Below are 22,607 nucleotides of genomic sequence, written 5' to 3' on the forward strand. Positions count from 1 at the left end.
AGAAAAGACCCCCCCTCCAAAAAAAAGGAAATAAAATAACTTTTGAAATTACACCTCAAAAAATTAAATACCCAGGAATAAACCAATTAAGGGCATGAAAGAGATATATGCTGAGAACTATAAAACATTAACCAAAACATAAATCAAGGAAATGCAAATCCTCTTTAATTTACAGATATTCCATTCTCATGGGCTGGAAAAATCAATATCATAAAAATGACCATACTACCCAAAACAATCTACAGATTCAATGCAATCCCTATCAAATTACCCATGACATTTTTCATAGAACTACAACAAACAATCAAAAAATTTATGTGGAACCATTAAAGACCCAGAATTACCAAAGCAATCCTCAGGAACAAATACCAAGCAGGAAGCATAACTTTCCCAGACTTCATACAATATTACAAAGCCAAAGTAATCAAGACAGTGTGGTACTGTTGCCTGAACAGACATACAGACCAATGGAAGAGAACTGAGAAGCCAGAAATAAACCCAGATACCTACAGTCAATTAATCTTTGACAAAGGAGGCAAGAATATAAAATGGGAAAAACACAGTCTCTTCAAGTGGTGCTGGGAAAACTAGACAGCCACATGTAAATCAATGAAACTGGAATACATCCTCATACCATGCACAAAAATAAACTCACAAAATGGCTTAAAGACTTAAACGTAAGACAAGACTCTGTCAGACTCCTAGAAGAGAACATAGGCAAAACATTCTCTGACATCAACCTTACACATGTTTTCTCAGGTCAGTTTCCCAAGGCAACAGAAATAAAAGCAAAAATAAACCAATGGGACCTAATCAAACTGACAAGCTTTTGCACAGTGAAGGAAACCATAAAAAAACAACAACAAAAAACCCAAAAAGACAACATACAGAATGGGAGAAAACAGTTTCAAATGATGAAACTGAAAGGGCTTAATCTCTAAAATATACAGTTTTTACAGTTCAACAGCAAAAAAACCAACAAGCCATTTGAAAAATGGGCACAAAACCTGAAAAGACATTTCTCCAAAGGAGATATACAGATGGCAGCAAGCACATGAAAAAATGCTCAACATCACTAATTATTAGAGAAATACAAATCAAAATTACTAATGAGGAACCACCTCATACCAGTCAGAATGGCCATCATTAATAAGTCCACAAATAAAAAATGCTGGAGAGGGTGTGGAGAAAAGGGTTCCCTCCTACGCTGTTGGTGGGAATATAAATGGGACAACCACTATGGAAAACACTACAGAGGTACCTCAGAAAACTAAATACAGAACTACCATATGATCCAGCAATCCTACTCTTGGGCACATATCCGGACAAAACCTTTCTTGAAAAAGACACATGCACCCATATGTTCATTGCAGCGCTATTCACAATAGCCAAGACATGGAAACAACCTAAATGTCCATCGACAGATGAATGGATTAAGAAGATGTGGTATATATTCACAAGGGAATGCTACTCAGCCATACAAAAGAACAAAATAATGCCATTTGCGAGAACATGGATGGAACTAGAGACTCTCATGCTAAGTGAAGTCTGTCAGAAAGAGAAAGACAAATACCATACATCACTTATATGTGGAATCTAATACACAGCACGAGTGAACATTTCCACAGAAAAGAAAGGCATAGATTTGGAGAACAGACCTGCAGTTACTAAGGGGGAAGGGGAGGGATGGACTGGGAGTCTGGGTTAATAGATTCAAACTATTGCATTTGGAGTAGATAAGCAATGAGATCCTGCTGTGTAGCACAGGAAACTGTATCTAGTCACTTGTGATGGAACATGATGGAGGATAATGTCAGAAAAAGAGTATGTTTGTATGACTTCATCACTTTGCTGGATAGTAGAAATTGACAGAACACTGTAAATCAACTATAATGGAAAAAATTAACATCATTAAAAAAATTTTTTTTAGAAAAAGTTAAAAAAAAAAAAAAAAAAAAAAAGACTAAGAAGCCAGAACAATGGGTTATGGACTCTTTTACCTGTGAACTTAAGTCTCTGAGATGAGCTTGAAAAAATTCACCATCATTTCCCTTTCGTGTTACACATTCTTTGCGTTTACGTTTTTGCTCAGCTGCATTACCCTGAACCCTTCTTCCTAAAGCTTCAGAGGTGAAAGGTATTCAGGACACAAGCTGCTTCTCAATGGATTTCGGCCAGATGCCTATCGGCAAAACTTCATTTGTGCTTCTTGGCACACTCTATGCTATAGAGCTTGAAATAACAGAACAAAGCTGCGCAACTGAAAGTTTGCATAACTGGTCTGCCAATGAGTAATTCCTAATCTTCTATCATGAGGAGATACAAGAATGAGCAAACAGTGAGGTTAAGTGTATTTACTTTGTGGGGAACAGAATTTAAGACACCACAAAGGCATGGAGACATGCATGCCAGCCAACAACACTAGCCTTCAGGAACCAGGCAGAATGCCAGGGTTTCCCTTTGGCTTGTAAAATCTACTCCTGGGAGTTTTTTGTTTTGTTTGTTTTCTTTTGTTTCAATGGATTTTGGATTGGAACTGGAATTGAGTTTATTCAACTTCATGACCTGAACAGAATTCTGAAGTCTTTAAAAAAAAAAAAAAGGTGGGGGGGATTTTTTTCTCCCCTCGTGGCTCAGCAGTTAGTGAACCCAACCAGCATCCATAGGACATGGGTTAGATCCCTGGCCTCGTTCAGTGGGTTAAGGATCTGGCGTTGCCGTGAGCTGTGGTGTAGGTCGCAGACACAGCTCGGATGCCATGTTGCTGTGGCTGTGGTGTAGGCCTGAGGTTACAGCTCCAATTGGACCCCTAGCCTGGGAACCTCCATATGCCATGGGTCTGGCCCTAAAAAGACCAAAAAAAAAAAAAGAAAAAATCCTCCCCTTAACTAAGTAACCAAGTCCTCTTAGAAATAATGTATGTATGCAATGGGTTATTTTGAAATTGTTTACCAACAAAAGAGCCACACCCACAGTAAGATATCCTAAAGAGTAGAATGAAAAGACTTCCTGAGTCATCTGATCTAACAATTCCTTTCAAATCATGAAATATTTTGTTTCTTAAAGAACACCACAAACCAGGTTAAGACCTAAGAAAAGTGTTCACCTTTCTTGCCTCTTGCCATAAGCAGAAAGTTGGCAATTTTAAGATTACACTATTGCTCTAGAGACTTGGGAAGACTCCAAAGATGCTATCAAAATTATGAAGACAACAGCACTTGAGCTAACTTCTGCCAACCCAACCATCAGCTGCGAAGACCAGCCAGCTATGGATGGTGTCGTGGGCTATGCCAATTCAACCCCTTGCTCTGCTCACTGGCTGCCAACTGCCTCTTCCCTACTGTTTGAACATTTCTGAAAAAAACATTTCCTGTCATTTATAAACTTGAAATTTGCCAATTAAGTACTGCATGAGCCAGCTGTGAGGCAGGAACTAGAGAGTTTTGTCTGTTGAAAGAATGAACTCTTTGACTCTATTGGAAAAATCAACCTGGCAGGTTCCAGGAAGAAGAGTATGTTTTAGGGGGAGGAACAGCACAGTTCTGAGATGGAAGGGATTTATCCAAGAACAACAAGATGCATCAATTCTACTTTCATGTTACAAAGCAGAAGTGAGAAAACATGAGTAGAAAAATGAAACAACTCTAAAAGGGGAAGCAGTACATAAAAACAGAGTCAGAGTCTTTAAACCATTTAGTCATCAAAACCCACTCCTTGCCTCAGGCCATATATATTTAAAGTGAAAGTAGAGATTTACTGCTAACCTACAGGCATCAGGAATAAAGACATTATCTTAGTAAGTAACCTGGCTTCTCTGTGAGAGCTTCTGATGAACAGTAAGCTGCTCAGCAGCAGCTGGAGATGCAATGGAGGAGTACTGTCACATGCTGACAGCAAACACTTGCCAACCTTGAATTTTCTAATCCAGTTTTTTAAATATAGGCAGACCTCAGAGACATTGTGGGTTCGGTTCAGCACTATCACATTAAAGCAACTACGGCATTTGCAGCATACGGAAGTTCCCCAGGCCAGGGGTCAAAGCTGCCAGCCTATGTCATAGCCACAGCAACTCAGGATCCAAGCTGTGTCTGCGACCTACACCACAGCTCACAGAAGTGCAGGATGCTGAACCCACTGACCAAGCCAGGGATCAAACCCACGTCATCATGGATCCTAGCTGGGTTCTTAAGCCACTAAGCCACAACGGGAACTCCATGAATAACTTTTTAAACACTTTCAACTTCAGCATAATTATAAAAAATAAATATGAATAGCATTTTATTTCTCTCTCTACTTGAAGCATTTTTAGGGAACAATGACATGTCTACATTTGATTTATGTGACAAAATGGAGCCTATAGTACTTCAAATAAACATCAAGCCAGGTGGAACATCTTTTGCTGTGAGCAGTAATTTCTTTAACCAGTGTTTCTTTAAGTTTAAATCAATATCAGTACTATTTTGGCTTCATTATTTTGCTTCATTCTTAGGGAAGATCCAAATAGATTTCCTAATTTTCAGCTAGGTTTTTGAGTTCAGTTTGCTTAAAGGCAAATACAGGAAGCAAATTTATTGATTTAAATTGGACCTCAAATTAGCCTACGTATAAAAACGGGCCCATACCTCCTATTCCAAACTCTCGCCTCCCCCCCCCAGAAAAGCCTAGAAGAATATATACTAAAATGTTAATGGTGAATTTTACCTTTAAGCATTTTTGTATAGTTTTAATACTTATAGTAAACATATCAGTTTTATTACCAAGAGGGAAAAAAAAACATTTTTTAAATAAAAAGGCAATTACTGTACGCACTGAAAATAAAAAAAAGCAAATATGGCAATAAAGTGAGTCGCACAAAATTTTTTATTTCCCAGGGCATATAACCTACTATAAATGTAGTTTAAGTGTGCAATAGTATTATGTCTTTAAAAATGCACATAACTCATTAAATATAATGCTATTGGGAAAATGGCACCAACAGATTTATTCAATGCAGGTTGCTGCTAACCTTGACTTTATTTAAAAAAAAAAAAAACTGTATTCTGTAAAAACTAGAAATATTTGATCTGAAAGAAGAGTTCTTAGAGCTAATCATCTAACTCCGTTTCTTCAGTGTATGAGTGAGAAAAGAAACCCAGAAGGAAAAAGGAGACTGACCCTCAGTGATACAGAGTCCCTAACAGACTGGCTGGCCCATCCTCCCTCAGGGCTTTTGCTCTTTCCCACCCCCACCCCCCTTAGCTCCAAGGTACAAACACATCAGCCCCCGCACATCACCTTTAGCTGTGGTGTAAAGCTTTAGCAAACATGAATCTATTCACATTTGATATGAAATTTTGAGGCCTTTCTTTAGATCAATAGGCTTTATTAAATGGTTTCTAGGCCCCAAAATGTTTGAAGTGCAGGTGCACTGCAGGGAAAGATGCAAATATTGCCAACAGCAAAGGCAGAAATATGTGCACACGCTGCAAGACAGACCAAGGCTAAGCACACCTCACAACCTGGTGGCTTCAGAGACAGGCAAAGGAAATTCTCATTCTTACAGGGATAAAATATGAACAATCTCGGCAATGTGTGTTCTTTATAGAATTCTAGCCACTGATAAAACAGAATCCCCCACCTTTTCCCCCTGGACATTTCCCTAGACTGGTAAAGGAGGTATCACTCAAAACTTTCCATGATAGGAGTTCCTGTCGTGGCTCACGAATCCAACTAGGAACCATGAGGTTGTGGGTTAGATCCCTGGCCTTGCTCAGTGGGTTAAGGATTCAGTGTTGCCATGAGCTGTGGTGTAGGTCACAGACACGGCTCAGATCTGGCGTTGCTGTGGTTCTGACATAGGCCGGTTGCTACAGCTCCAATTAGACCCCTAGCCTGGGAACCTCCATATGCCACAGGAGTGGCCCACGAAATGGCAAGAAGCCAAAAAAACAAAAACAAAAACAAAAAACAAAAACTTTCCATGATAAGAAAACAAACCAGAAGGGAGAGATGTTTAAAAAAAAAAAATTCAAGAAAGACCCTAGAATGTTAATTTTATTTCGTATTTGTCTACCTCCAATTGTTACTGATAATGCAAATGAATTGTGAATTCAAAATTGTATAGTGTCTGCTATGCCCTGCTTATTTTCATAATATCGCTTCTCTCCTATTTCTAACCTTAGAAAAAATGCTACTCTTAAAAAGCAAATATAAAAATAAACATTAGTTCTCAATAATCCTTCGGCTTACAAAACAAATAAAAGCTGTTAAACATTTGCACACAAACATACACACACAATAGATTTGTGGGTACGGCTGTCTAAGCTGACTGTTTAATAAATACAAACATTCAGAATGGAAAACGTGTCTAGTCTTTATTGATGTTTCAAAGCAGTAAACATTCATTCAGGTGAAGTTCAAGATGAAGGAAGCCTTTTAAAAATCCTTTCCTTCAACATTTAAAAATAACTAACCTCCTCAAAGTCTCAAACTCTTCTTTTGACATTCAAAAACACATGTTGACAACCCTACCACCCCAAAACATTAAAAGAAATAACTCACGTGTCTCCTCTACAAAGATAAGAAGCTCCCATTGACAAGAACTGGAAAGCATGTGCTGGTGCCAAACTGATGAGAGATCCCACAGGGACCAGATCTTACAGTGAGGTTTTTTCCCCATTAGCATGTCATGCCCCACTACTCCGAGTGACAGTCTGATGGTGTCTCTTTGACTTCACCCCACTCAGTCATCAAGAAAGTCAAGGCACATTGTCTTACCTCAAACTGTGGGTAAGGAGGAGTCATAGCTGAAGGGGGCCCTGAGGTGGGAGGTGGCATCCCTGAAGTGGGTGGGAACAGACCCAAGGCATTCAGATTTAATCCAGGAATTAAATGTGCTTGAAGCTGCAATGGTAAAAAGGTCCCTTCATTTTCCAATTAAAAGATAAAGCGTAAGTGAGCATTTGTAAGTAATAATATTCAGATTGTGACCTCTTGTCTAATAAAGAAAAAAATCATTTTATGACTCCAATTTTACAACAAAGCAGATATTCCATGTGATTATACCTGAGTATATTACGCTATGTCTGTTTATATTTCTTTTTTCTTTTTTTTTTTTTCTTTTTATTTTTTGTCTTGTTGTTGTTGTTGTTGTTGTTGTTGTTGCTATTTCTTGGGCCGCTCCTGCGGCATATGGAGGTTCCCAGGCTAGGGGTCGAATCGGAGCTGTAGCCACCAGCCTACGCCAGAGCCACAGCAACGCGGGATCCGAGCCACGTCTGCAACCTACACCACAGCTCACGGCAACGCCGGATCGTTAACCCACTGAGCAAGGGCAGGGACTGAACCCGCAACCTCATGGTTCCTAGTCGGATTCGTTAACCACTGCACCACGACGGGAACTCCCTGTTTATATTTCTTGATATTTTAAAATACATGTGCTGTTTGCCTCCTCTTTGATCTGAGGTTTTCTCAAAGCAGGGAACATAGCCTTCCTTTCCTGTACGACCAGCTCACAGTGCCCAGACGTGTACGGACTCTACTCTCTGGGCACACAGGAAAAGCAGACAGAAAATTCTCCGTTAACTGAAGCAGCAAACAAACAAGATATGTTTATTGTAAAGCAAACCAAATAGCAAAAACAGCTATTAAGAGAGCTTTACTCCATGGGCACAAATTTGGCAGTCATGAGCCTAAAGACCTAAAACAAAGTCAAGCCCTTTGGAAACCAGGTCCCATTCCCAGGTCACTTCTACAAATAACCTATCTTTGGCATGAATTCAAAGGGGCCAGAAATGGGATTTTGTTTTAATTCAATTTTATAAGGGATGAGAGGGTAAGGTGGAGATGACAGGGTTCAGGCTTGAGCATACTAGAGAATCTTTTTCAAGGCCTATGGTGTTGAAATTACAACCAATCGACTGAAACATTTGGATGAGCAGTTATGTGAAGGCGGGCAGGCAGTCATGTGGGGGTAAAATGATTAGCATTCTAGGCTCTTCCCACAAAGGTAGTATCATTTTTATATGTCCCTTCTGTTAGGTATAGTGTTTCAAATGACAGGTCTAATCAATCTTTGACTTGAAAATTCAAGATGGACTTTGGAAATGCTACATTTTCGGCACCATTCCATCCATTAAGGAATGTCAGCGATTCACTTTATTCTATTTTATTTTATTTTTTTACATGTCATTTTAGGGCCAAACCTGTGGCATGTGGAGGTTCTCAGGGTAGGGGTCCAATCGGCCTACACCACAGCCACAGCAACGTCAGACCGGAGCCGCATCTGCGACCTACACCACAGCTCACAGCAATGCCGGATCCTTAACCCACTAAGCAAGGCCAAGGATTGAACCCATGTCCTCATGGATGCTAGTCAGGTTTGTTAACCACTGTGCCATGATGGGAACTCCAGCAATTCACTTTAATTCACCTGCACTACACAGATTATTTGAAACTCTTTTATCTCTCAGGTTTATGAGCAACCAAGTTTTAAATTTGTATTCATATAGCAGCTTTTATATGCACTGCATCTATTATCATCTTAATAAGCCCCATTTTATAAATGGGGAAACTGATGCTCTAGAGACCAAGTAAGTCATCCAAGAGAACAGACCTACAGCTAAGAAAGGGTAAGTTGGGACTCAAACCCAATTCACATACCTCTAAAGCCCACATTCCTCCAATACTAACCTCCCTCAAATTCACACTGCATGGGAGATATTAACCTTTTTTAGGTAGGTATTAGTCTACCTCACAGGTAAGAAAGCTAAGGCTCCAAGTTGGCTAAAATCACAGAGATAGCCTAGCCTAATGGCAATGTCTGTGTCTTCCCAACTATCCTAGGGCACTCGCTCTGATGCTAAAAAACAATTAGAAACCAGCCCTAATGATGACACCATGAAATAAACCAGTGTTAATGCAACTGAAAATATCTTTTAACTGTTCATCGAAATAAAGACATTTCCTTTATATTAAAACTAACATTCATAGAAGCAATATCATTTTCATAAGACTCCCTGATTTTCTTCATGATCTCTTCCTCCGCTTTGGCACATGTTTCCACATTGCCTTTGACTGTAATGGTGCGCTCTGGATTGTACAGTGTCAGTTCCTGCAATCTGCGGATTGAAACAGAGGGGAAAGAAATTACAGGAGGAAGACCGTTAATAACAGTTCAGCAAGGTGGCAATTAAAACCCGACTGTGGAGGCTGGCAATATGTAAAAGGGGGTGGTTAGACATGATGAAAAATGCGTAAGCCCCAAAAGACATGAATCCAAGAATTGTAAAGCTGCAGGAGAGAAGAAAATACTGCCCCCCCAATAAAAATCAGTGGGTGTACACAGTTCAAATAGGTCCATGTATACTTCTTGACCACTTAAACTGAAATGTTTTCACCATTTAATGGTAAAATGTACAGAAAATGATTGGAGGGATCTACAGTTTCATTGAAACCAAGAACCAGCTGAACATAACCTTTAATAAGTATGTACCCAATCTGCCCTGACCAATTTGAGGCGTAATTGCCATTCTCGTGCAATTGCATTTTTCTGGGTCACCAAGCAAAGAAACAGCATATAATATTCCAAAGGCATAAAGAATCAGAAATATTCCAAAAAGGCAAACCAGAATTTATATGTCTAAACTTGCTTTCCATCAGTAATTTTAGAATTTAGATCGAAATAGGCTGGAGGGAATAATATAAATCGATCCATTTTGACTAAATTTTTTTTTCTTTTTAGGGCTGTACCTGTGGCATATGGAAGTTCAAGCTAGGGGCTGAATTGGAGCCACAGCAACGCCAGATCTGAAACCCAGTGAATGAGGCCAGAGATCAAACCTGCATCCTCATGGATACTAGTTGAGTTCTTAACCCACTGAGCCACAATGGAACTCCTTGACCAAAATTTTTAAATGGTCCCTTGATGAATATTTAGACAACTAAAAAGTTAGAATGTGACAGCAATATTCAGAAGCTCCCTGCTTGACTTTGATGTTGTTGAAGCTTTAAAATCCAGTGACATGACATCTCGGACCACCTAAACCTGAGTCAGTTAACAGCCTCAAAGGGAAAGCAAGAGGACACAAGATTCAGTACACAGACTGAAAGGGTATACAAGCCTGGGACAGCTTTCCTCATATTCCTCGAGTTAGAATTCTCATTCTCACTACTGGCAAAAAGCCTGAAGCTAAACTTGAGCCAGCTCAATGGCCTATTATTCCTTAATTTCTTCCTAAACTTGTTAAAAAAAAAAAAAAAAAATCTACACAGCGAAGACTGTTTGTCTTTGACTATCTCAAGAAGTGTATTTCTCATTGCCAGGCTCAACCCCCCTCTCCCTTGCCAAGCACTTTGTATTAGTTTTCGCTGCTTCCAAAAACAGTTTTTAAGATTTTTTTTTTCTCTTAAAAACCTCCCCTTTCTGAGCATAAAGTTCAAGACAGGGTAAAATCACTTGTTATTTTTACCACTTGTGGTTTTTCCTTTCTTTCCAACCAAGCAAGACGTTCCTACTTCCTTACTGGCCCCTTACTCCTTGCTACAAGAACATATCGCCCCAGTCTTCCTCTACCATTCTCCACTAGTCCATCAATCTCTTTCCACCTCCACTCGTTTTTGTTTTTTTAATTTAATTTTGTTTTTTGGCTGTGCCTGCAGCATGCAGAATTTCTAGGGTCAGACACTGAACTCAAGCCACAGCAATGACACCAGGATCACCAAGGAACTCCCCACCTCAGTTTTTGGGGGTATTCTAAAGGAAACGAAGAAAAGTCACCTTCAGAAAAGAAAAGCCTTTCCATGTAATTTCAGAGCATTCATGCACCACAGCTGTGGTGGCCAGCCTCCAAAATCACCCACTCCCCAGGGACAGGGGGTCCCCTCCCATGATGAATAGAGCCGACTTGCATCAATAATAGGAAAATGGTCAAGAGTGCAACTTCTGAGGTTATGTTTATGAAAGACATGGCCACTTCTGTCCTGCTTTTTGTAGATCATCCTTTCTGAGCAAAGAGGGCTGTCATGTCTTTTTTTTTTTTTTTTTTTTTTTTTTTTGCCATTTCTTGGGCCATTCCCGAGGCATACGGAGGTTCCCAAGCTAGCAGTCTAATCGGAGCTGTAGCCTCTGGTCTACACCACAGCAACACAGGATCCAAGCCGTGACTACAACCTACACCACAGCTCGTGGCAATGACAGATCCTTAACCCACTAAGCAAGGCCAAAGATCGAACCCGAAACCTCATCGTTCCTAGTTGGATTCGTTAACCACTGCGCCACGATGGGAACGCCTGCCATGTCTTGAAGACACCCCAAGAGCTCTGTGGAGAGAGCCATGAGGTGAGGAACTGAGGCCTCACTCCACCAGCCAGCACCAACTTGTCAGCAACATCAAGAGACCCTGAAAACAAAACCAACCAGTCAAGCTGCTTCTGAATTCCTGACCCACAGAAACTCTGTGACCCATAAATGTTTACTCTTGTCTTCAGCTGTCAAGTGTTGGAATGATCTGTTATAGCATAATAGATAACACACTGGGTTATGTATTCCAACTTTGGGAGTCTACACCAGAAAACTTCACCAAGACATCAGCTTGGAAATGTGAATGTTAAGAATTTAGTCTTCCTGCCTCTTTAGTGGGAAGAGTTAATGCTTTCAATATGAGTTAGAACCAGATAGCAGCCTGTAGACTGGTTTGCAAAATGAAGCCTATTTGTATGGGGGTACAGGCCGGCTCAAAGAGCTATAAAATGCTTAATGTATAACCTATAGCTTAGAAAGAATGTTTGCAATTTTTCTAATTCAGAAGAAAGCAGAAGTTTCCGTTGTGGCTCAGCGGTTACAAGCCTGATTAGTATCCATGAGGATGCAGCTTCTATCCCTGGCCTGCTTAGCGGGTTAAGGACGCGGGTTAAGGACCCGGCGTTGCCTCGAGCTGTGGTGGTGTAGGTCACAGACGCAGCTCAAAACCTATGTTGCTGTAGCTGGGGCATAAGCTGGCAGTTGCAGCTCTGATTTGACCCCTAGCCTAGGAACTTCTATATGCCACATATTTGGCCCTAAAAAGCAAGACGAGAAGGGGAGGGGAGAGAAAAGGAGAAAGAAAGGAAAGAAGGAATAGGAAGGAAGAGAAGAAAGGAAGGGAAGGAAGGGAAGGGAAGGAAAGTAAGAAAAAGAGAAAGGGAAGGAAGGAAACAGAGAAAGAGAGAGAGAAAGAAAGGAAGAAAGAAAGAAAAAAGAAAAGAAAAGAAAAGAAAAGAAAGAAAGAGGAAAGGAAAGGAAAAGAAAGAAAAGGCAGGAAGAGAAGGCAAGCAAGTCCAGCACTTACGGAGATATTGTGATTTTAGTATCTGTGTCTTGCTCAATTTTTTTAAGGTTTCTTCCTTCCTTACCAATAAGACGTCCTACAAAGTTATTATGGGCTAAAATCTTCAAGGGAATCTCTTCTGTGCTGTAAAGAAAAAAAAAAAGTCATTAAATCAGGGTAAGTAAACCTACTCTTGGGTAACAAGATAATATTCATTCATTAAACATTTACCCCCTGCCTACCATATAAGAAGCTTTATTCTAGGTAGAGTTTAAATCTAGCTGACCATAAGCCTACATTCTAGCAATGCATGAGCAGAAGTGGTTTACATTGACAAGTATTTGGACAGAATTAATTTTTTAAAGTTTTATTTTATTCATCTCAGGGAATATCTTTCAATGATGGATTCTGTTAAGTCTTTGAAAACATCTTACTGAAACCATATTCTGAAACCCCCCAATACCAGGACACAATGTAAAAATGCAAAAGAGTATGATTTTAGAACAATTTAAGAACACATACCTGGAGATAATATGCGGAATTTATAAAAGAAAACAGAAGGAACTCAACAGCAGTTACACCTTGGGAGACAAGTGTAACAGCAGGAAGAGGGGTTTTCATTTTGTACCTTTCTGAGTTTGTAAGTCATATACATATTATTGTTTTAAAAAAGTCACTGGCCGGAGTTCCCGTCGTGGCTCAGTGGAAACGAATCTGACTGGGAACCACAAGGTTGCGGGTTCAATCTCTGGCCTTGATCAGCGGGTTAAGGATTCAGTGTTGCCGTGAGCTGTCACAAACACAGCTCGGATCCCACGTTGCTGTGGCTCTAGTGTAGGTCGGCAGTTCCGATTCGACCCTTTGCCTGGGAACCTTCATATGCCGTGTGTGTGGCCCTCAAAAGACAAAAAATAAAAATAAAAAATAAAAAATGTCATTGGGGTTATTTGGATGGTGGGCTTTTTTTTCTTTTCTCTATACTGAAAAATAATTTTAATCTTACAAAATAGCAACATGTGATACCTTTAACTAAAATATGTGTAATATATTTCGGAGGTCCCTACAGATCAAGGGCTGGTCATTACTCTGAGCTCAGCTTTTAGCACAGTACTGTGCTGTGTGCTATAAGCAGCATAGAACCCAATCTCTGCTCAAGGTTTCTGGGCAAAGATATTTAGAGTTTCAATCTGAATACCCCAATAAACCTGCAGTTTACCTATTAGCATAAGATTAGGGATTTCCCCACCTCAATACCCACCGCAGCTGTAAGATAGGGCTGGGCCAACATGCCCAGAGCTCCAATGAGCGCCAAGTAAAGAAGTGAGGATCTGGAATCCCTGCATTGCGAAACTCCCAGGGATATCTCTGGGATCTTGGGTGGGCTTCCGATGACCCTCATCACCTTCTTTTTCACAGCTAGACTTTTCCCATTAATACCACTCACAACATAGCCAAACATGAATGAACAGAAAATACTTAAAAGACTTATGCTTTATATCCAAAGCAACAGTGTCAACCCACTGCTATTCTTCACGACAGCATTACCCTTTGTTGGCAATTACCAAGTAAGACAGCATAAATCTCAGCCTCTTCACTGATTAATTCTCTTTACTCACAATTTTATATCTTGAGCTTCTTTATGCATAATCTCCAAAATTGATTTACAAGCCGCAGAGGTGCCCTCGGGGGTGGAGAGAATAGTTATTGACTTCTCAGCAGCACCTGCATTCTCCTTACGATGGACATCAATTCTTACAGCAGGCACAAGGGGGGAGAAAAACAAAAGCTGTAAGCCTGCATTCACAATAGAGTCCGTCATTACCAACTTTGAAGGCATAGGACTTCAGGGCAGAGTCGATGACTCACTTCCCTCAAGAGCCTTAAATGCTTGATAAGCTGTCACCATCGATGAGATGAGTTTTAATTCCAGGAATACTCCCCCCCGTCTCTTTGCTCAAGCAGGGATATCTTTTCATTCTGCCCAAGCTGCATATGCTTCATTTTCCTTTTTGGTACCACTGAGTCAATATCTCACATCTGAGAGCCTGTGTTCAAACAAAAGATTTTCTTCTACTCCAAACCCAAGAGAACCTTGAACACATTCTGAGAGAACTGAGCTGGAATCCCACAAGCCAGGTGGACTCCTGATTGTTACACACTATGTCCACCATCCTCTGCATGTGGGGATCTCACTCATCTGTTTTCTCTTGAAGGGCTCTTTCCACACTCTGCCTCCTCGAGTGAGGAGGATCCATAACAAATAGCAATCAGGAATGGAACCCAAAGAGATGGCAATTCTACTTCAAAGAAAAGCAAATGGCCAATAAACTCAAAATGATGTTCAACCTCACTGGTCATTAAAACAAAGTGTCATTTTCTTCCAGACCTACAAATACTTTAAAGGACAAAATTAAGTGCCGGTAAGAAGACGGGTGTATCTGGGCACGCTCCCACTTTTGGTGTGGGAGAGAATACAGACCGAACTGTCAGGACCCATCAAAGATAAAGTGTTTATTATTTTTTGACCCAAGAATTCTACTTCTAACATCTCCGACAGGTGTAGTCTCATACATGGCGCAAGAGTGGTATTTCTCACCCTTGGCAGTATCACCGTTTTGGGCCAGTCTAGGTCTTTGTTGGGGTGGAGCCGTCCTGTGCATTGTAGGATGTTTAGCAACATCCCTGGCCTCTACCCACTACATGCCAGTAGCACCTGCTTTATCCAGTTGTGACAATGAAAAATGTCTCCAGACACTGCCAAATACTAACTGTTAGAGAAGACCACCACAGTACAGGAATGTTCACTGTAGCACTATTTATAATAGAAAGAAAACTGGAATTATCTTTAAAATACCCATCAGCAAGAAATGGTTAAATAGCATTATATCCACATTATACAACTGTATTAAAACATGTGGTCAAATTACAGTGCCAACATAGTAAGAGGCTCTTGATCTTAATGTGAAAACAACGCAATATATGCCATGGTATGTTTTCTTGTTTAAAGATAGACAGGAGTTCCCACTATGGCACAGTGGAAATGAATCTGACTAGGAACCATGAGGTCATGGGTTCGATCCCTGGTCTTGCTCAGTGGGTTAAAGTTCCGGCACTGCCATAAGCTGTGGTGTGGGTTGCAGACACGCTTGGATCTGACACTGCTGTGGCTGTGCCATAGGCCGGCAGCTGTAGCTCTGATTAGACCCCTAGCCTGGGAACTTCCATATGCTGCAGGTGTGTCCCTAAAAAGCAAAAAATAAAGACTCACATTAGCAAACACAAGAAACAAGTCCTTGGGCATTGGATGAGGGTAATTTTTTTAAAATGTGCATACTTGTACCTTCTGAAATAAATGTGAAGTAAGTCTTCTGTTTAACAAGTACAAGAAAGGAGTCCCCTGGGTGGCTTAGCAGTGAAGGATTCAGTGTTACCACTGCTATGGCGAGGATCTGATCCCTGGCCCAGAAACTTCTGCATGCCACAGGTGCAGCCAAAAATAAAAAATTAAGAGTACAAGAAAGAAAATCAATTCTCCAAAGTATTTAGGAAAAATTAAGTATTTGTGAGTTCCTCTGACCACTCTAACTCTAAAGAGCAACGGAACTTGTAGTCATGAGAATAAATGATCACTTCATGCCAATCAATCATTGGAAGGCTTGGATTCATCTTCTTACACGTCTGACTGAAAACTGAAGATGTATCCCAGAATGAAAACCTGTAACTAAAAATAAGGTCCATGCAAAAATGAATTATGTAAGGGATATCTAGAAATAACCCATTAAAAACTATCTTAGATAACAGTGCTGATCTCAGGAACCATCTTTCCAGCCATTGGAAAATCCCTCATCACTGGAAGTATTGCTTCTCCTCTAGCAGGCAACATGTGGATCTCTTTCCTTCTGGTTTATTTCCACCTGCTCACTGTGTTAAGGATTACTAAACTCTGACCCCTGTGAGGAGGGAATGTTGCTTTACAGATTAGGGTAGCCCTTCCAAGGCCATTCCAGAAACAGAAGATCTGATAATGACTAGTTTCAATAGCAAGAGTTAATTAAATCTGCTGGCAGAGCTGCAAGTGAATCATCGGATACAACAAAAATTGCTTCCCTTCCCTCTGCATCCTCCATCTTCCTGTTTAAAACAAACAGTCCAATTTAAATCACAGAAGCTCTTTCCTCTGACAAGGAAATGAGTGGCTTTAAAAGGAACAACTCTAATCTGCCCCGTGACAAGGAAGGAAAACCATGTAGTAATTAGTTTCTGCAGGTAAAGGGGGATCAAACAGCAAAGAAGCTTTTAAATTTTAATATTAAAACCAGGCAAATTTCAGATGAAAACATATTAGGCTATGGTTCAGTTGTGTTCTACCCTCTACATTATGAAGTCAAGGCCACTGACTTTGCTAAAAAGTAATGAGCACCCAGCATCTCCTGCATCAAAGCAGGGGAAGACAGGACCAGACGTCACTCCACAAGGAAAGTGGGGATGCAAACACTAGATGCAATTCGTTTTGTTTCTGCATTAGAAATGAGCCAGCTACTTCAATGCAGGCATGGTGCCTATGATGAACATGGATAGCCTATGGAAATAAACACCTAGGCAAGGTATACACAGCACCATACTCATACTTCCTGAAAAAGACAACACTTAAGGCCTTGAACACACAAAATAATCGTGTGTGGGGTGTGTGTGTGTGTGTGTGTGTGTGTGTGTGTGTGTGTGTGTGTTTCTTTTTTGGCCACCCCACAGCATATGGAGTTCCCTAGCCAGGGATCAGATCCAAGCTGCCACTGTGGCAACACTGGATCCTTAACCCACTGTGCTAGGCCAGGGATTGAACCTGTGCCCCAGCACTCCAGAGATGCTATCAATCCCAATGCACCACATCAGGAACTCCCAGAATAATCTTTCTTACTAAATTTAAAAAGCAAAATAATCCACAGTCACCTCTGCAGCTGGCCCAAGGCCATTTCCCTACCCCTTTGTGTAGAATGACACAGGAGAGGTTTATGCACACAGCCTCTTCTCCCTAGTACACCCACAGTTCTCCAGCCATCCCAGAGATGTGTTTGGTAGCAGTTTACAGAACTAGGGGCAAGGACAGAGTTCAGAACACCAGGCTTCTTGGGGTCAAAATCCTCACTACAGCCTAAGAGGATGATTACCAAAGCAAAACAGCAAATATATAATGTGCTGGAAGTTCAAAATTAGCCAAGTACCTTAGATTTAGGGGTACTAAATTCACAGTTATTTCACTCATTTGACAAATATGAGAGCTATCTACCTACCTATCAGGTTGGGATACAGTGGCAAATAAAAACAAATAGTTCCTGCTTTCTACTCCTAAAAAGTTAGCTCCATGGTTTGATGGAGAAGTTTCTAATCCCTGAAAACCTGCCAATTAAAACTATCAAACAACATCCTAAAGAAAAAGCCATTCTAACTGCATGGCTTAAAATGCAGGATAAATATGAACCGTTAAGCTGAATGATTCTTCACTGAAGTAAATCAAGACTGAAAAACTAGCCCTATATTGGACCCAGAAAATTACTTCTCCAAGTGCTAAAAGTGTCAGTGGAGGTCAGAGTGGAGATGGGGGAGCAGAGAACAACAGAGAAGCTGCCCTTTCACTCATCAAGGCCTCCCTCATCAGAACTGGATTAGGGAGTTGCTGTCCTGGCTCAGCAGTTAACGATCCTGACTAGCACCTATGGGGACAAGGATTCGATCCCTAGCCTCGCTCAGTGGGTTAAGGATCCAACATTGCAGAAAGCTGTGGTGTAGGTGGCAGATGAGGCTCGGAACCGCCTTTGCTGTGGCTGTGGTATAGGCTGGCAGCTATGGCTCTGATTGGACCCCTAGCCTGGGAACCTCCATATACTGCGAGTGCAGCCCTAAAAAAAAGGGGTAGGGGGATTAGGTATCATTTGTTTTCACATGTGTGAAAATTTGAGGCTCCCTTTGAGATTAAGGTTTAGCCTCAGGTTTATATAAAACGAACACTAAAGATATCAAATCACAAAGTTTTTCAGAATTCCCTAGCACCAGACAAGAAGGGATCATCACAACCATGTTCAGAAGGATGTGAAGCACCAAAAGAACACACTCCGTTACTAAGACTCCCAAGGGGAAAATACGAATGCCCACCACACTCAGGAATACTCACTTAGACTGAGTCTGTTTGGTAATGTTCCGAATGGTGGCACCTTCTTTTCCTATAATGGCTCCAACAAATTGGGTGGGAACCAGTAGGCGTAGAGGCAAGTCACATGGTTTCTGCTTGGCCCCTGATCCTGGAGACCCCTGCCTCGATGAGCCCCTCTGCGCAAACCCACGGCGCCCCCGGGGCTGCTGCGAGGGGTTGTGCTGGGCGGCCATCTCGTCAGGGATGTAGGCCACTTTCAACGTGAAGCTCTCCAGCTGGTATCCATTCAGTTTGTCTAAAGCTCTGGAAGGTGACAAGGAGCGGGGGGGGGGGGGGGGGGGGGGAGGAGAAGAATCGAGCTATGTAACAAACCTTTTAGCCAAGCAATACCCACCTCTTCCAGTCACGATTATTTGCTCTAAAACTTCCGGATAAAGCCACTGAACAAGTAGCAAACCCAGAAAATACACAGAACCACCACCACCCCTTTTCCTTTGAAGTACACATAGGGAAGACCAACAAATTTCCAAAGGGAACATATTTGTCATCTACCAAGAAAGCAAAAAAAACACTACGTCACTTGACTAAGCTATTAACCATGAGGTTACTAACAGCTTAGGAGTACCGCAACAGCAAGAGAGCGTGAGCAGTCCTTGTCCTGGCCTGTCTTTCCAAATCAGAGTGGAAAAGATGTTACAAATATACACCTCCCATACTTAACCTTTTTTTTTTTTTTTTTTTCCTTTTAAGGGCCACACGTTCAGCACATGGAAGTTCCCAGGCCAGGGGTTGAATCTGAGCTACAGCTGCCGGTCTACATCACAGCTCACACCAACACCAGATCCTTAACCCACTGAGCGAGGCCAGAGATAGAACCCTCAACCTCATGGATCCTAGTCGGTTTTGTTACTGCTGAGCCATGATGAGAACTCCCTTCAACCTCTTAAATACCAATATTTAAAACATTTTAAGAATCAAAGGACATAAATCTCTAGGCCACTCACTGGAAATCAGCAGGATTTAATACTCAGGCATTAAATTAATCAACCACTCCAATTGCTCAATACCTATTATGAAGCCAAGGAAATAAGCAGTCCCTGACCTTGTGGACTTTATGATCTGATTTGGGGCAGAGAGAAGAGGTGGTAGTGAATCAAAAAAAGCAAATGGAGCTATTTTCTACCTTATCTATCTATCCATCCATTCATCCATGCATCAATTCATCTCTATATTTTGGAAGGAGATTTCACTTTTGAATCTTATTATGGAAAACTATCCAATCTGAAGCACACACATCAATAAATTTTCGCAAGGTGAACACACATATTCAGATGCAGAATTAGGACATGCCAGTGTCCCAGAAGCCCCACCAGTACCTCCTTCCAGGAAGTGCCCCTCCCCTAGGCTTCTAACTCCATAGATTAATTCTGCCTATTTAAATTCCTATATAAATACACATGAGTAGACATGTACTCACTCACATCTCGAATCTTTTACTTATCATGTGTTTGGGTTTTTGTGGGGTTTTGTGCCTTCTGTTTTTTTGTTTTTTTGTTTTTTCTTTTTAGGGCTGCACCTGAGGCATATGGAAGTTCCCAGGCTAAGGGTCAAATCAGAGCTGTAGCTGCGGCCTACACCGCAGCCACAGCAACGCCAGACCTGAACCACGTCTGCAACTTACGTCATGGCTCACAGCAACGCTGGATCCTTAACCCGCTGAGCAAGGCCAGGGATCGAACCTGCACCCTCATGGGAAGTAGCTGGGCTCTTACCCTGCTGAGCCACAATGGGATCTCCATTTATCATGTTGTTCAGATTCATCCCAATTATTGTGTTCTTGTTCACCTATATATTTTAAAAGTGGAGCACTCAATAAAAAGTTGACAGAGAAGATATGGCCAAGTTTACAAAAGCACACATAAACACAATCCTAATAATACACACTCCCAGTGCACAAAAAATTAAAAATAAAAGGTCCCACACTTCCTCTAGGATTACTCAAATTCTTTGCTCAGATGGTGTTCTAACAGACCCTACGTTCCACCCAGGCAGGGCAAGAAAAACAGGCATGAAATGGTCTCTCTCTCACTGCTCAGAATGGTCATTTCTGGTTCAAAAATCACTTTCCTTATTTAGATAGCTTTCAATTTTTGACTTAGAAGGAAAGGGGGCCAAAAAACCCCCAAATAGTCCCAGCACCAAAAAGGTACCAAAAGGAGTTCCTGCTGTGGCACAACATCAGTGGCATCTCTATAGTGGCAGGACACAGGTTTGATCCCCAGCCTGGCACAGTGGGTTAATGGACCCAGTGTTGCCACAACTGTGGGTTGGATCTGATCCTCCATCTGGGAACTCCATATGCCACAGGGTAGCAAAAAAATTTTTTTAAAAAATTAAGAAAGGGGCTGGTACCCAAAGCATAAAATTGCCTGGCAGATCTAGGTAATCAGACAAGGCATACTGATGTTCTTAGGATCCAAAATTCTGACCTTTTCTCACTTTGATCCTGTGTTCCATCACTGTCCTACAGTGCTTTGTATGAACTCTTATTATAAAAGATACCAGTCATACAAAAAAGTAATTATCAAGAAATTTCTGGGAGTTCCCATCATGGCTCAGCAGTTAACAAACCAGACCAGGATCCATAAGGATATGGGTTCAATCCCTGGCCTCGCTCAATAAGGATCCGATGTTGCCGTGAGCTGTAGTGTAGATTGCAGACGTGGTGCGGATCTTGCATTGCTGTGGCTGTGGTATAGGCTGGCGGCTGGCAGCTATAGCTCAGATTCAACCCCTAGCCTGGGAACTTCCATATGCAGCAGGTGCAGCCCTAAAAAAAAAAAAAAAAAAAAAAAAAAAAGGAAAAAAAAAATTTCTGTCACCATCATCAACCCTTGAAGACCCTTCCCACAGTAACTGTTAACTCTGAAAACTTCTGCAAACAGACCAGTACTTTCCATATGTTCACACAGGTGTGTATGTGTTCAGTACCTTCTTTAAAAGCATAACTAAGATCATGATATGCATAGTCTTGTGACTTTCTTTTTTTCCAAATATAATCTATCTTGGAACATTTCCCATATGATTCCCTATGTTAAAGAACATTCTATTCATTAGCTTTTTGGATGAGAGCGGGCACATGGCATGACTTGTTTTACTAATGCCTTGATACAAGAATCCTAACACATTTTTCCTTGCTTCTTCCCTCTCCCCTTTTTTCTTAAAGGAAAATGTGGATTAAATATTTTGACTCTTTTATTCTTTCTTTTCGGCTGCACCCTTGGCAAATGCACGTTCTCAAGCCATGGACTGAATCCAAGATGCAGCTGTGACCTATACCACAGCTGCAGCAATGCCCAATCCTTAACCTACTTCGCTGGTCTGGGGATAAAACCCTTGCCTATGTGGGAAAAGAAATGAAGAGAATGGATGTGTGTACATGTATAACTGAAATACTATGTTGTACAGCAGAAATTATCACAACCTTGTATATCAACTTTCAACAGAACTTAAAAAAATGAAAAAAAAGCAACTTTAAACCTTTCCAAAGACCAAAAGAAAACATATCAATGAAAGTTCTTTCAAAAACGTAAGGAAAGCCAAAGCCAAAGAGGAAATTAACTATAACTACAAGCATAAAAGGCAATACCCTACAACTTCCTTTCCCACTGCAAAAATGAGTAACGCCAACTTCAGAAGAGAGTCAGTAAAGTTTGAATGTGGAATTAATTCAGTAATAATACCAAAAAAGGTAATTAACTTCCTTCAGTGATAGAGGCAGAGAGACAGACATCCTTCTCCATGGGAATAAACAGAGAACCACATGGACGTCACTAGACACTTGTATGTATTCTGGGGCTCTTAAATAAAGTCACATGTGTCCCAAGAAACAACTCTCTCAACTTGTCATAAGTTCTAACTTCCAAACTTCACAGTGCTGCTTTAAAAAGATTTCTTTGAGGGGAAATGAAAAGATTCCCTCACTCAGGAAGGTCAGATCGCACAGTGCCCCTGTACCCAGCACACAGTCTGGGTCCCAAAGGTTCCAAACTCAGGGTGCTCCTGTCAGGGAGCAGGCAGCACGGGCTGCATAGATTCCACTACTAACTGCCAATGAAGCAGGGTTCCCAACTCCTCAACCCACAGGGTTCCAAACTTGGACACGATGAAGGTGCAGG

General features: G+C 41.2%; 1 protein-coding gene across 6 annotated transcripts in view; it reads right to left on the reverse strand.

Moving 5' to 3' along the window:
- Positions 1-22,607, reverse strand: part of IGF2BP3 (insulin like growth factor 2 mRNA binding protein 3) — a 167,479-nt gene that overhangs the window by 24,350 nt on the left and 120,522 nt on the right. For 4 of the 6 annotated variants that reach the window (XR_002335867.1, XR_002335868.1, XM_021063449.1 and 1 more), the window contains 5 exons: positions 18,451-18,732; positions 13,901-14,035; positions 12,306-12,428; positions 8,963-9,098; positions 6,757-6,882 (listed from right to left, as the gene is read on the reverse strand). Coding sequence is in view for 4 of the 6 variants with exons in the window: in XM_021063449.1 (XP_020919108.1) it covers positions 6,757-6,882; positions 8,963-9,098; positions 12,306-12,428; positions 13,901-14,035; positions 18,451-18,732 (802 nt within the window). In the remaining 2 variants the exon portion in view is untranslated. The remainder of the gene's footprint in view (positions 1-6,756; positions 6,883-8,962; positions 9,099-12,305; positions 12,429-13,900; positions 14,036-18,450; positions 18,733-22,607) is intronic. The other 2 variants (XM_021063450.1, XM_021063452.1) reach the window with 2 other exon arrangements.

The sequence above is a fragment of the Sus scrofa genome, chromosome 9 (genome assembly GCF_000003025.6).
Source record: "Sus scrofa isolate TJ Tabasco breed Duroc chromosome 9, Sscrofa11.1, whole genome shotgun sequence".
In the NCBI taxonomy this organism is placed as follows: Eukaryota; Metazoa; Chordata; class Mammalia; order Artiodactyla; family Suidae; genus Sus; species Sus scrofa.